This window comes from Chelonia mydas, chromosome 7 (genome assembly GCF_015237465.2).
Source record: "Chelonia mydas isolate rCheMyd1 chromosome 7, rCheMyd1.pri.v2, whole genome shotgun sequence".
Classification (NCBI taxonomy): domain Eukaryota; kingdom Metazoa; phylum Chordata; order Testudines; family Cheloniidae; genus Chelonia; species Chelonia mydas.
Window position 1 is genome coordinate 50,758,686 of NC_057853.1, and position 14,834 is coordinate 50,773,519.

Genomic DNA, 14,834 nt, shown 5'->3' on the forward strand with positions numbered 1-14,834 from the left:
AACCCATTGATTTGTGGGTGGTATGGGCTGGTGATACTATGTTTTATTCCAATTTTTTTTTTTTTACAAAGGATCAGGTTAAACTGAAAGAAAAAATTACGCCATAAACTTTCCTTTGGAAAAGTCTACATGTCTATTGTTTTCCCTCTTTTGTGTGCAAATACTGTGGTTTACTATCCCACCGATTTAGTATTACTATATGGAAAAAATATATATGGGGGGAGGGGTGTTAGTGGGTAAGGAGACAGAATTTTTTTTTTATTGCAATCCCTCATGGGATGAGCCACCTCCAGTGTTTGCAAAAATAGGGTGGGTGGGCTGAAAAACTTGTCAGCAACAATTCAGATTAAAGAAACTCATGAGGATAATGAAGCCCGTATTCACCATCAGCTATCTAGGACCTGATAATGTGACTGTTTTTTACTATTTCTTCAACCTCAAAAATAAGTCTTTTTACCTCATTATTGAATTCAGAACCATGATATGCTAACAGTGGTGGCTCTATGTTGATGTAATTTGAGTCGACATAAGTTTGTAGTGGCCTTAAGTATATGAATTGTTTGTGAGAGGTAACAACAACAGTATGAGGTTAGGCCAAGATTCACTAAGGTGTTTAGGCTTTGTGGATCTGGGCCTACTGCACACTAAAGGCTCAGGACCAAAAAGGCACATAAATATTGGGTTTTTTGTTGTTGTTTTTATGCATCATGACTTGTGGGTGAGTAACTCAGGATTTTTCAGTTATGGTGGTTAAGTAATCTTGGGATTCTAGATGGGTTCAATAAAAATCACATTAGATATTTGCCTTTCAAGAGGATTTAATATGACCTATTATACTGCCCTTAGTTAATATTTGGAAACCAAGTTCTCCACAGCCGCAGTGACATGCAAAAAAGCGCCAAGGGCTGGATTGAGAAGCGTAACATCAGGCAATCCCCATTGGTGGGTCAAATGAAAATGAAGTTTTGAACCAGACCAGGAAATCAGTCAAAATGGAAGTCACATGATCCATCAGAATAAACTTCTATTATAAAAATAAGAAAAATTTAAAATGAAAAATTCCAAATTAAAAACCACAGTAAAAACATAGGTTTCAGAGTAACAGCAGTGTTAGTCTGTATTCGCAAAAAGAAAAGGAGGACTTGTGGCACCTTAGAGACTAACCAATTTATTTGAGCATAAGCTTTCGTGAAGTGAGCTGTAGCTCACGAAAGCTTATGCTCAAATAAATTGGTTAGTCTCTAAGGTACCACAAGTCCTCCTTTTCTTTTTTAGTAAAAACATAGGAAGTAAAAAGAAAAGGAGTACTTGTGGCACCTTAGAGACTAACAAATTTATTTGAGCATAAGCTTCCGTGAGCTACAGCTCAATCCGATGAAGTGAGCTGTAGCTCATGAAAGCTTATGCTCAAATAAATTTGTTAGTCTTTAAGGTGCCACAAGTACTCCTTTTCTTTTTGCGAATACAGACTAACACGGCTGCTACTCTGAAACATAGGAAGTGTTACACTAGAAACACAGCTGTCATTGCTAAAACTACTAGCAATCTAAGGTGACCGTATTTTGTAAATCAAATGTGGGGACACATGGGATGAAAGCACAGCAAAGTAGCCAAGACTGAAAATGTAAGTTGCGGAGCATAGCAAAGCAAAATATTTTTAGCAGTTATATATGTAACTCTTAAAATATACACTATAAATATGCATATAATCACAGCGAAGCTGACACCACGCTAAAGAAGTGCATTCAGACATCAGTTACAAACAATACAAAAACACTGTTCAAGAACATCAGTTTTCTGTACCCGTTGTCCGTAGTATGGCCTATTTAAAGAATCTTTTTCTTCACATCACTGCCAACACCATTTATTTTTCACAGATTTATCCACATTTCAAGAAAACCGGCATGACTACTTTGTTGCTTCTGCTAGTGGAATCTGCCTGGAGCTAAACCTCTACCATACAACCATGCAGTCAACTATAATGTGGATATAAAGAATGTAACAATTTTAAATGAGAATGAACAGAAGTGACTTCTCACCATGTAGTGGAGCATTATAAAACTACAAACAAAATGGTTTTATAGAGTTTATATGTATAATAATACAAAAAAGCTCCCTCAATTTTTCACAGTTCCCCCAAAATGTCTAGGACAGTGACTCTCAATCTTTCCAGACTACTGTACCCTTTTCAGGAGTCTGATTTGTCTTGCGTACCTCCATGTTTCACCTCACTTAAAAATTACTTGCTTACAAAATCAGACGTAAAAAGCCAAAAGTGTCACAGCACACTATTACTGAATAATTGCTTACTTTCTCCTTTTTACCATATAATTATAAAATAATTCAATTGGAATATAAATATTATACTTACATTTCAGTGTATAGTATATAGAGCAGTATAAACACGTCATTCTATGAAGTTTTAGTTTGTACTGACTTTGCTCGTGATTTTTATGCAGCCTGTTGTAAAACCAGGCAAATATCTAGATGAACTGACATACTCCCTGGAAGACCACTGCATACCTCTCCAATGGTCTAAGAGACGGAAATCGTCTGTAGATGGACAACTCCCACCCCTGGATGCATATAAGGAATTGTGCTGCCAGCATCAGCAATACTGGTGAGTATTAGAGAAGCTTGCTGGATTAATAGCTGTATTTCTGATGAGTTGAGTATATCTGTCTTAGAATTGTAATGTTCTTGCTCAGTTTGCTGAACTCAAGACAAGGCAAAGTGAAGTTTGTTTTGACAATCACAGAATCATAGAAGATTAGGGTTAGAAGAGACCTCGGGATGTAATGTAGTCCAACCCCCTGCTCAAAGCAGGACCAACACCAACTAAATCATCCCAGCCAGGGCTTTGTCAAACAGTGCCTTAAAAACCTCTAAGGAGGGAGATTCCACCACCTCTGAAGGTAATCCACTCCAGTGCTTCACCACCCTCCTAGTGAAATAGTGTTTCCTAATATCCAACCTAGACCTCCCCCACTGCAACTTGAGACCATTGCTCCTTGTTCTGTCATCTGCCACCACTGAGAAAAGCCAAGCTCCATCCTCTTTGGAAGCCCCCTTCAGGCTGCTATCAAATCCCCCCTCACTCTTCTGCAGACTAAACAAGCCCAGTTCCCTCAGCCTCTCCTCATAAGTCATGTGCCACAGCCCCCTAATCATTTTCATTGCCCTCTGCTGGACTCTCTCCAGTTTGTCCACATCCCTTCTGTAGTGGGGGGATCAAAACCGGACATAATAATCGCTTCCCTCAATCTGCTGGCAATGCTCCTACTAATGCAGCCCAACATGGCGTTAGCCTTCCTGGCAACAAGGGCACACTTTTGACTCATATCCAGCTTCTCGTCCACTGTAATCCCCAGGTCCTTTTCTGCAGAACTGCTGCTTAGCCAATGACAATGGCTTTCACAGTTTCAGCCTTGTATCTGGATTTTTCTGCTGTGCACAGGTCATTCATGACAGAAAACATTCTTGAGTGAAGCATCAGTTCTGCCATTTTTAAAAATATTTGCATATCGTACTGAGGGTTCTCTAAAATGCTTGATTACTTCATCCCATCTGCCACATACTGTGAAAACTGTAGTTGTCATTCCATTCTCACAGTTTTCCTGTCATAAATTTATTGAACAGAGTTACTTCATCAAACAGTACATCCTTGTTATTGTCACATTCGGGCATTTCTTCTGCAGTAACTTGACTACTGTTTCAATCTTGGATCTTAAAGAAACTTTATTTAAAAGCAGAAACTTCAAATCTCTCAAGTCATCTGTATGCTTTCCCCAGGCATATATTTATTTTATGGCTGTATCAAAGAAAGATCTCGACGCATTAAGATAGCACTGATGTGTCACAACCCCCACTTCTTCTAGATCTCTAAGTAGTTTTCTCAGTAAAACAGGCACAAAGTCTTCTTCATACCTTGTAACCAGCTTCTTTTCGAGATTGTTTAAGATATCCTCCCACTGTACTGCATAGTGATCATCTCCCTCAAGCATTTGGATTGTCAGGAAAAGTGTCATTTTTGCATACTGTGACAGGGTCTACAGTGTGATGGCTATAGGAGAGTGGTTTTGTTTTGTTTTTTCAAAATCTGAGGGTTTTTTTATTAACACAGATACATTTACTTGTCTTCTGGTTTGTTGAAGCAGTATGTCAGGCAGCACTTGCCACAGTAATGTCTGTCAAAGTGACTGGCCATGAAGACTCCAGCCCCGCATTCCTCAGAGGGGCACTCTCGGCGCAGGCGACTGATTTAGAAGGCAGATATATTAGTCCCAGATTAAAAGCAGGTCCATTTTTCCTGGGTAAGGTAACAGAGGCACTTCCAGAACAAGAAGGAACTTGCTGGAGGAAATTCAGGCAGGCAGGCTAATTAGGACACCTGAAGCCAATTAAGAAGTTGCTAGAATTAATTAGGACAGGCTGGCTAATCAGGGCACCTGAGTTTAAAAAGGACCTCCCTTCAGTTTGTGGTGTGTGTGCATAAGGAGCTGGGAGTGAGAGGATGTGCTGCTGGAGGACTGAGGAGTTACAAGGATTATCAGACACCAGGAGGAAGATCCTGTGGAGAGGATAAAGAAGGTGTTGGGAGGAGGCCATGGGGAAGTAGCTCAGGGAGTTGTAGCTGTTGTGCAGCTGTTCCAGGAGGCACTCTAGACAGCTGCAGTCCACAGGGCCCTGGGCTGGAACCTGGAGTACAAGGCAGGCCTGGGTTCCCCCCAAACCTCCCAACTTCTGATCAGACACAGGAGGAGTTGACCTGCACTGTGGGTTCCACCAGAGGGGAAGGTCTCTGGGCTGTTCCCCAACTCACATGGTGGATCAGCAGAGACTGCGGGGATTGTTCTTCTTCCTTTTTCCCATGCTGGCCAGTGATGAGGTTAGCTGAGTGAACGGCAGGTTTGAGCCACTAGCAAAAGTGGCCAAACTGAGGGCTGCCGTGAATCTCTGAGGCAAGCGAATCCGCCAATAAGCGCAGGACCCACCAAGGCAGAGGAGGAACTTTGTCACAACAGATAAAAGCAAGCCAGAGTTTGGTACATGGGTGTTCAAATATTTTGTGAGGAACTACTGGGCACTTTTTAATGACTCAAAGTTGAAGGATCCTCTCTAAAGCAGGTAACATCAACAGCCATTTGACACTACTGCCTCCCACTATATTCTGATATACTTGTCCCATGTATTCGCAAAAACTTTTCTGTCTTTCTATGTGAACAGCAAATATATGAAAATATCCAAAAATCTTAATTACAACTAAGTGCAGTAGATGTTGAGAGCATTCTATCCCTTGCAGTTCAGGCACAGTTGTGCATGACATGAGCAGGGCATCCAAGGCCTATGCTCATCTTACTTTGGCATGAAAATGTTCTCTTCCATGTCTGTAGAGGCTGCTGAAGTTCGTGTTTGTATTATCTACTGAGAATGGCACAACCTTATTATTTCAGCTGCAATGAGTTCTGAGGTCTCGCCTTTTAAGTTTGACAAAATCCACAAATTTAGTGTGCCCACACACACTGCCTTCATAAGCCTTGAAATAGCAAACCAAGCCAGGAACCAATTTCACAGGTCTGTGATTTGATGCATCAACACACAGTGACAAATATTCAACATCTTTCAGATAGTTCATTAATTAATCATTTGCCCATGGAGCAAAAACATTTGCAGCTATCACTTCACGCTGTGTCTGTGCACATGAGAACTTTGGTTTGCTGATTTTTTTTTATTTCAATTGGAAGTCCAGGCCATTGACAGGAAACTGTGATGATGTTTAATGGTGGGATATGCAGATAGTTTTTTGGGGATGTGTGTAAAATGTTTCACTGACTCAAGGCTCCTTTAGCAGCTCCATACATCACACCAGCTAGGGTAGACTGCCTCGTGTAGGCACTGGGTTGCACAAACTCCAGCCCTGGGAGAAAGATGCTGAGCGGGACAGCCCTGTGACAGGGGCTACAACCCGCCTGTTTTGCAAACACTGCAGGTGGCTCGCTGCCCTGGGGGAAACTGTTACCCCCTCTGCCCCTCCCCATGCGGGGTTTCCCCTCTGCCCCCTCAGACAGTGCCTCAAACCTGGCTCCTACCCTCCCTCCCTCCCTGATTTTACCCCTCAGTCCCTCTCCTGCCCCTGCCTACATCTGTCTGTCATTTCCCCCTGCACAGACTGTGCCCATCCCCCCTGCTTGCCCCTTTAGCCCCTGGCACCAGAGGGAGCTTATTGTGGATGCCTATGAGCCAAGATAGCAGGACCCGTGATACCTTCACAAGCAGGCCAGTGTGCCATACCATATTGTACGCTGCTGTTAGATTGATGAAAACAGTGCCTGTTTTGAAGTTTATCTGGAAGCCATTTTCAACAAATGTGGTCAGCACGAGTACTTGTTCGCATGTGCTATGGCCTTAGCGAAAACCGGCTTGGTCAGGGCTCAAAATTCTCTCCACATCGGGTAATATGTGCTGTAGGACCAAGTGCTCCAGTGTCTTGAAGCACATCGACAATAATGATATGGGACGATAGCTTGATGCTTGATTTGGGTTCTTTCCAGGCTTTAGGAGGCCAATGACTTTTGCAGTGCACCATATCTTTGGTAGCCTATCTTCACTGATGACCCTGGTGAAGAATTTCACAAGCCAAAACCAAGCATGGGGGCCAAGGTTTTTCTGGAATTCTGGAGATATGTTGTCATAGCCCGTAGCTGTTCCACACTTGATGCTACCCAGTGTCTGTTCCAGCTCCGTTACAGTGAATGGTTCTGGGCAGCTTCTGATCTGGTGTAGACGTTTAAACACATGCCATTCGTTCCTCATTTGTCTTCGCACCTGTTTCTCCAAAGGTGCTCTGGCCACTTTAAGTAGGTGTCCGGCTACTTGGTTGGGTGTCACTGAGGCTTGGCAGCCTGCAGGTGACTGCTGCGCTGCTCCAAGGCGTCAGAGCAGACTCCAACACTTGCGGCTGGAGCGGGTAAAGCCCATCCTCTTGGTTGTCTCCTCCCATCCATATGGCAGAGAAGACGCATGCTTGGAGAAGGCAGAGCAATGGGTTACGCCAGGGCTCTGTGCTTTCTCCAGCCTTTACATCAGTGACCTGCCAACAACAGAATCATGCAAGTTCATTTACGCAGACGACATATGTTGTGGTACCCAGGCCCAGACGTTTCACGAGCTTGGTGCCACCTTGAACCGGGACATGATAAAGTTAGCTGACTACTGTAAGACTTGGCCTCCAGCCAAGTGTTATAAAAACAGTCTCCAGTTTGTTCCATCTTCATCACGCCAGCGCAACCCAAGAATTGAATGTTTATCTGAATGGTCAGAAGGTGAAGCATGAAGTAGAACTGGTCTATCTAGGTGTGACCTTAGACCGCACACTGAGTTATCATACCCACCTGAAGAAGACAGCAGCTAAAATTAAGATGCGCAACAATCTTCTTAACAAACTGGCAGGTTCGTCATGGAGCGCTCGTGCTCCAATTTTGCGGACATCAGCTCTGGCCACCTCGTATTCAGCGGCGGAGTACTGGAATTGATCGTCACACACCAAACTGGTGGATATGCAGTTACATGCCATCATGCGTACCACCTCTGGCACCCTGCGTCTGACTCCAATCCGATGGCTTCCAGTTCTGAGCAATATTGCTCCTCATATCAGACGAGAGGTTGACATTGGCAGGTTACTGGAGAAAGTACAGACCGACTCAAGCTTGCTGCTGCACAATGACCTTTTTAAACTACCAGCTGCACGTTTTCTGTCACGTTACCCATTATGGTCTCATCCGCCATGCCAGGATATTAGGGCAGAAACATTCTGTGAGAGGAATGGATATCTGTTATAATCCCCAACTAGTTCCTCGTCGCTGACCCCACAATCTGCCCGCCTGGTTTTGACCTGCCCCGTTGCCAATGGTCCCTGTTGAACAAGTTCCGGACCAGGCAAGGTCTTTGTGCAGCCAACCAGTATCGCTGGGGCCTTCGTGACAGCCCTTTGTGCAGCTGCGGTGCAACACAGAGGATGCCACACATTGGCAGTGAATGCCTGCTGACTAGGTTCAGCAGTGGCCTAGAAGAACTGCTTCACGCCACTGAAGATGCCATCGCTTCGCTAGACGACTATGCACAAGCTAAATAAATATCACAGGGAGCAGATTTAATGCCCACCGAGGCTAGCGGTCTCAGCGGACGTTACTGCGTATGTTCAGTGCCAGCCAAGCCGCAAGCTCTGTCAGGCAGCCAGGCCCGCAGGGTTCCTAGCAGAGCGTGGGACCCTCCTCCCGCACTGGGGCTGCGCTGCAAGGGGCGCGTGGGGCCCCGGCGGTTAGCGGGGGCAGGGAGGAAGGCAGTGCGCCTGCGCACGTTGGCCGGTGCGGCCAGGCCGGATATCCGCTGCAAGGCCGGGGCGCCGGGTGCACGGACATGGCGGCGGAGTTAGATGGTGGCCCGAGACCGGACGTCGGGGCCCAGCGGGCAGAGCTGGGGCCGCTGCTGGGGATAGCTCTGAGGCCGGGCGAGTCCTGGTGAGAGGAGGGCTGCCCCCGGCGGTGACGGGTGGGGCCGGGGAGCGGAGCTGGGGGGAAGGGAACTAGGTGTGCCTGAGAGGGGGGAGCGGAGCCGGGTCGGGTCGTGGGGTGGGGGTGGGGAGCGGAGCTGGAGGCGCTTTCAGGCCTCTTGCCCTGGTGTCTGGGTCTCCGTTCCCTGCTGTAACAGTGGAGCCGGTGGCTCAGTAAGGCGAGTCTCGGCTCCTGGGAGGCATCACGTGCGTGTGGGCCCTTGCTCTGCCTGCTGAAAGTGGCTGAGTCACCAGTGGCGGAGCAACAGAAACATGGGTCCTAGTGCAGGTTTCCTATGTGGGTCCCCTCATTAAACGTGTAACACTTAAATCTGCTCATTCAACTTTTCAGGACTTCATAACACTCAGAGTTTGTTTATCCTTAAAATGCTACGGCCTCACACCTGCCCTGCTGCAGTGCTTCAGTGTAGATGCTATCCCCTGCTTTTGGGTGGGATTCTTTGTGCAGAGGGCCATTGCTCACTACTGGCTCTAGCTGTGATTCTGTGGTTCTGTCAGCCCAGTTCTTAGTGATTTAACTGGGAGCCTCTCTGCTGCTGCCTGTTTGTGCTGTCTTTTCATGGCAATACTGTCTCCACACCAGTCTAAGACCAGCTTCCCTTAGATCAACATATCAGTGATTTCAGCTCAATTAATTACTGAGCAGAAACAAGCACTCTAAATTGAGTCTGATCAGCTCTGTCTTTAAACACTGGAGGGGATGGTCAAATGGTAAATGTCTTGTTAAACAGAGTCCATGCCACCAAGTAGGAACATTTGTCTGCACTCCCTCTGCCTTTTTACTTGGGTGTGGAATCATTATCCCATGCTTAGCAAGTTGACTTGATATTAGGATGACCCCCTCAATTAGGGCATGCCATGTATAGCTATGCTGCCCTTTGTTCATACAATAATATGTCATTACTTCTGCATTCAATAGTAAAGTGAATCGTAACCCAAAACAGAAATGCCAAAGGGACCAAAGCAGGTCTGTCTGCAGGTTACCTAGGCAGAGTATGTGTGTTTGTGCAAATATGGCCTGCTCCTTGGTCTCACCCCCCTCCCCTCCCCGTTCACCACTAGATTTCAGGGGTGAGTTCAGACCCTGCTTACAGATACTTGCTCCATTGTGGGGAGTGATGTCACTGGTAGGTTAAACAAAAAACCAAAAACCCAAAAACATTTAAAATAAAATCACACCATTAGAAAAACTTGAAATATAAACCTGGTATGTAAATCATTGTGGAAACTTTGTTCTACTGAGCGAGGAAAAAAAGGAAAAATGAGAAACTCATAGGAGATACAACATGCAAATGCCAATTATTTCCCTTCCAAAAGGGAATACGTAGTCTAAATGAGAAATTTCTGTTGCTATCCTTCCATATGGGAAGTTCAAATGTGTCTTTAATACTTTGCTGTCTTTGTTTTTATCTCTCTGCCAGTTTTTACATCTTCAGTTTTTAAAAAAGAATTTATCTACTTTGTTTCCATAGCAATACATTTTCATCTTATTTATTTACTGTATATAGTACTGAAAGCATGGGAAGCACTTTTCAGACAAATATGAGATCTGATCTGAAAAGCTTGTCCCATGCCCCTTGCTTTTACATTTGAGGCCTGCCATTGATATTAGTGGGAGTTTGGCGTGATCCAGAGCACTGAAGATGAAACTACAGTTGCTTGCCAAGCTTGTAGCACTCAAAGCCTGTGGTGGTGTCCAACAATAAAAATCAGTAGTTTCTCATTAATCTACCTGTCAAGTTTATGCAGATATTAATGAAGAGAAGGAACCATAACTAACACTACATGAATTAAAGATGATCTATTTACAAGGTACTATATGAAATAGCACCTTTTATCGGTGATTCTTGAAGTGATTATAATAGGAGGGAGGTATTACTATCAAAATTTTACAAACTGAGAAACTGAGGCAAAAAGCGGTTGAGACCTGAATATTCAAAAATGTCTACTCATCAAGAGTGCCTTGATTTTTGGGTGGCCTACTTACTGGGGGCTGGGCATCAGAAACTCCTGCTGAAGTCAGTTGGAGTTATGAGTCTTCAGCACTTCCAAAAACCTGACAATAGGTGACTCAAGATGACAAACAAAAAATGGAGGCCCTCCCAGGTTAGTGGACATTTTGGACATATTTGCCTCAATGGTTTTCCCAAGATTGCACAGTGAGTCAAGGCTGGGAACAGGGCTCTGTTGACCCAACTACTTAGCTAGTCGTCTAGTTTGATCACAAGGTCATACTGCTGCTCATTTGTTAAAATACTCAAGTGTGTATTCATTTTTATTTTTACTATACTATCCTCCCCCCTCCAGCCCTCCGCTCACAGAGCTCCTGCCTCCCAGCCTGTCCTTTTCCTTCCCTGCTGGCAAGCCCTTGGACTTAGGGTGTTGCGTCTGTTGTGTCCTGGATCTAGCCAGTCCCTGCCACTGAGAGGGCTCTGAGACAAGCTGCTCTTGTGGTTTCAGTAGCCAGTGATAGGTAAGGGTTGGGTACAAGGCAGAGTGGGACCTGGCTGGCATGCAGCACTACGCAGAGCAGGACAAGAGGCCTGGCCAGCATTAGGGTCTGTTCTGCGTTGTTGATAGGCCTCCCATCCATGAACATAATCTGCTACCCTATGCAGCGGTGTTGCCTTAGCCAAGAGTGGCCTCTGCTCCCAGGGCTTTCTTAGCTGCAAGGGTTCCTATGCACTTGCACCAGCTATTCCTCCTCCAGCGAGAGTGACGTTGTAGTGTGTGCTTTGGCTGGTACAAGCTGAAAGCTGCTCCTGATATCTTGCTGTTCAAACTGTGTTCCAGGTATTTGATTGACAGTCGATGGTTCAAACAGTGGAAGAAGTATGTGGGTTTTGACAGCTGGGACATGTACAACGTGGGTGAGCCTAACCTGTTTCCTGGACCCATCGATAACTCTGGACTCTTTGCAGGTAAAGTGCATGCAGTTAAGGTGCACTGAATAGCTGGGCAGCTATTTGTGTCTAGCAGAGAAGGAGAATCCAGGTGCTGTTAGCAGTTTTTGAAAGTGTATCCTTTAACTCTTATACCATCTGACTGAAAAAGTCTGCAATTTAGCTTCTCTTCTCATTCCCTGCCTTCTCAAAAACAAAACCCACTAACCTTTCTGAGGGGCACAGCGTATAGTCCAGAGGGAGCATGAAATAATGGAATATCAATAATGGGTTTGCCCAGACTGGGCTCTGATTGTGATGTGCCGGAACAGCATTTCAGGTTGAGCACAGATGAGTGAAGTTAAGGCTGAATAATTTCTGTTTTCTGAGAAGGCTGGAAACATTTATAATCTTCTTCTACCTTTTCTCCACACCCTATCTTGCAGTTACTTCCTTCCCTCCCACACACTGTCATGAAATTCTGTCAATGTCTGGAGACAGTCAATTTTACTGTAAATAGAAACTGAAATAGAAAACTTTCAGAAGTTGCACCTGGAAGCAGAAACATATGTCCAATTTGAGTTTTGAAAGTTGGATCAGTCTGAATGATCTCCTAGCCTGATACAGAACTCTGATAACTCTAGGAAACTTTCTTTTCAGACTTAATGTTCTGAAAAATGAACAAAATATTGTGCTGTAAAGTTCTCTTTGTGTTCCCTAGTACCAGATCTAGGCTAGTGTGTCTGGTGCAGGGGATAAGGGGCTTTTGAATTCTGGCTGATCTTCTGTCAGGTGGTATAATGCACTCTTTATGCTCTTGCTCCTGTGATGCTACTTTGAGTGCCTGACACCATAGTATGTAACATAGAATGTGCAGTCTACTTTGGAGCCACTGTTAGTGCTGCTTTGTCAATTGACTGGCATGGAGATTGCTGTGGCAGGCACCCTACCAGGTCATTAGCAAGATATATCTGGACTCCCTAGCCCTAGGAAAGAGACTCCTGGTTTTCCTGTGCATCAAACCTTTATGGAACAGCAATGAGGCTGTCTTTTCCACTGAGGGACTGCGAGTTTGGAATTCTCTCCCCCCTTAAAGTCGATCCTTCTGGGTGAAGCTCAATTCTAAACTTCTGAGAGAGTTAGTTTGTGATGGTTTTATGTGCTGAGTTTGATCTGACTCACAAACCAGTTCTCCTGGATCTGTGTTTGGAACGTAGTTAACTTCTTGCAGTGCCTTGATAAGTGTTTGGGAAAATGAACATACAAAAAATTAATTAGAAAATACGGTCAGTGGCTGAGTGGAAACCAGTGGTAACACTGCTTCTGTTCTGCAATGCCTGCTTGGTTGTCTATAGATGCAGCTGATGATTGTCTGTAGATGTAGTGTGTGAATAATTTTTGTGGTGGTGCAAATTGTATAATTTTTCTGCCCTACTGTTACATAAACTTTTTTGCCATAAAAACTTGGTTAATGTTTCTGCAGCACACAGGTACTGCCTTCTCCTTCCAAAACATGGGTCCTCAAAATGCAAAACCCAAGTATTGTAAGGGAGGGGGAGAACCAGGAAATGCTCAGTTTAGGTCTCCCTGCAGTTTAGTGTTCTTTTGGAACATCATAGTACTTTATTACCCTTCCCTCAGTCTTCTAGCACAATGTGATCTCATCCAAACCACAACAAGTATTTGACAAATCAGTGGTATTATACAGAGCATGTTAAAGGTTTGTTGGGACGTGTGAATAGGAATCCTGAATTGGAGGGCTCCCCAAAAAAGTCGTTCTTGTTAAGGCTGGGAAAGGTACTGTAATGTTTCCAGTTCCTCTTGGCATCCCTGTAGGGAAAGATCTGATTGTGCATGTGAGTTTTAGAGCATGTTGAAAATTCAGCTTTAAACAGCAATGTCACAACCTTAATTATGGTCCAACTAGCAGCTGCTCCATAATAAATCTGCAAATAACCATTTTCCAACTCCTCAGCTTGTCTACTTACATTTCTATGATTCCAAGAAATTGGTAGGTCTGTAAGAGACTTCCACAGGTCAGGACCCTGTCCTGAGGCCGGCCCAAGTAAACCTAGATCATCCCTGTTAGCTGTTTGTCCAACCTGTGCTTAAAAGCCTCCAATGATGGGGATCTCACAAACTTCCTTGGACATCTATTTCAGAACTTAACTAACACCTAAATCTCACTTGCTGTAGATTCAGCCCATTACTTTGTCCTACCTTCAGTGGACATGGAGAACAATTGATCACCATCCTCTTTATAACAGCCCTTCACATATTTGAAGATTGAGGTCCCTAATCTCTCTTCTCCCTCCCCCCCCCCCCCGACTAAACATACCACCCCCCCCTTTTTTTTTTAAACCTTTCATCATAGGTCAGGTTTTCTTTTATCATTTTTGTTGCTCTCCTCTGGATTCTCTCTAAGTTATGCCCATCTTTCTTAAAGTGTGTGCTCAGAATTGGACACAGTACTCTAGCTGAGGCTCACTAGTGCCACATAGAGTAGGACAGTTACCTCCTGTGTCTTACATACAACTCTCCTGTTAATACACCCCAGAATATTAGCCTTTTTCACAGCTGTATCACATTGTCTCATATTCAATTTATGATCCACTACATCAGCCAGTTCTTTTCAGCACCTTTTTGGCTACCATCTAGCCAGTTATAACCCATTTTTTAATTGTGCATTTGACTTTTCCTTTCTAAGTGTAGTACTTCACACTTTATAGAATGTCATCTTGTTGATTTCAGTCCCATTCTTTAATTTGTCAAGGTCGTTTTGAATTCTAATCCTGGCCTCCAAAGTGCTGCCAACCCCTCCCAGTTTGGTACCATCCACAAATTTTATAAGCACAATCTCCACTCAATTACTCATGTCATTAATGAAAACACTGGATAGTACCGGATGCAGGACTGATCGCTGCAGGACTCCACTAGATACACCCTCCTAGTTTGACAGCAAACCATTGATTACTACTCTTTTTTGAGTATGGTCTTTTATACTGTTAAGAATCCACCTTATAGTAATTTCATCTAGACCACATTTCCCTAGTTTGCTTATGATGTTGTCATTTGGGACTGTGTCAGAAGCCTTACTAAAATCAAGATATATCATGCATGTCCTGTGCTGTAAGAGGAATTACCCTGTGTGTCTTGGGAGCCTCATAGCAAACCCCTTTCCATGCTATGTGGAGCTCCCAAGAATCTTACGTCCCATCCCAAATTCTTCCAAGATAGTGCTTCAGCCCTTTTTATTGTTTGGTTTTCTTGGCTTCTACTTTCTCAGCTGGCCACATAATACAAAGGCTCCCATCCTGTCATGGCTATTAAGCTTCACAAGAGAACTATCCTCTGTAGCGCAGATGAATAATATAGGCTAGTTC

At 44.4% G+C, this 14,834-nt stretch overlaps 1 protein-coding gene and 1 long non-coding RNA gene across 2 annotated transcripts in view; one reads left to right on the forward strand and one right to left on the reverse strand.

Annotated features, from left to right (window-relative positions):
• Positions 1-4,098: 4,098 nt before the first annotated feature.
• On the reverse strand, positions 4,099-8,357 carry LOC122466761. Its single transcript, XR_006292532.1, has 2 exons — positions 8,161-8,357; positions 4,099-7,810 (listed from the first exon to the last, which is right to left on the reverse strand). It is a non-coding gene; the product is annotated as an uncharacterized LOC122466761 (long non-coding RNA).
• A 28-nt stretch (positions 8,358-8,385) lies between these two features.
• USP4 (ubiquitin specific peptidase 4) overlaps positions 8,386-14,834 on the forward strand; it is a 94,586-nt gene continuing 88,137 nt past the window's right edge. The window contains 2 exon segments of the mRNA XM_037905571.2: positions 8,386-8,516; positions 11,363-11,490. Coding sequence (XP_037761499.1) covers positions 8,416-8,516; positions 11,363-11,490 — 229 coding nt within the window. The 5' untranslated portion in view covers positions 8,386-8,415.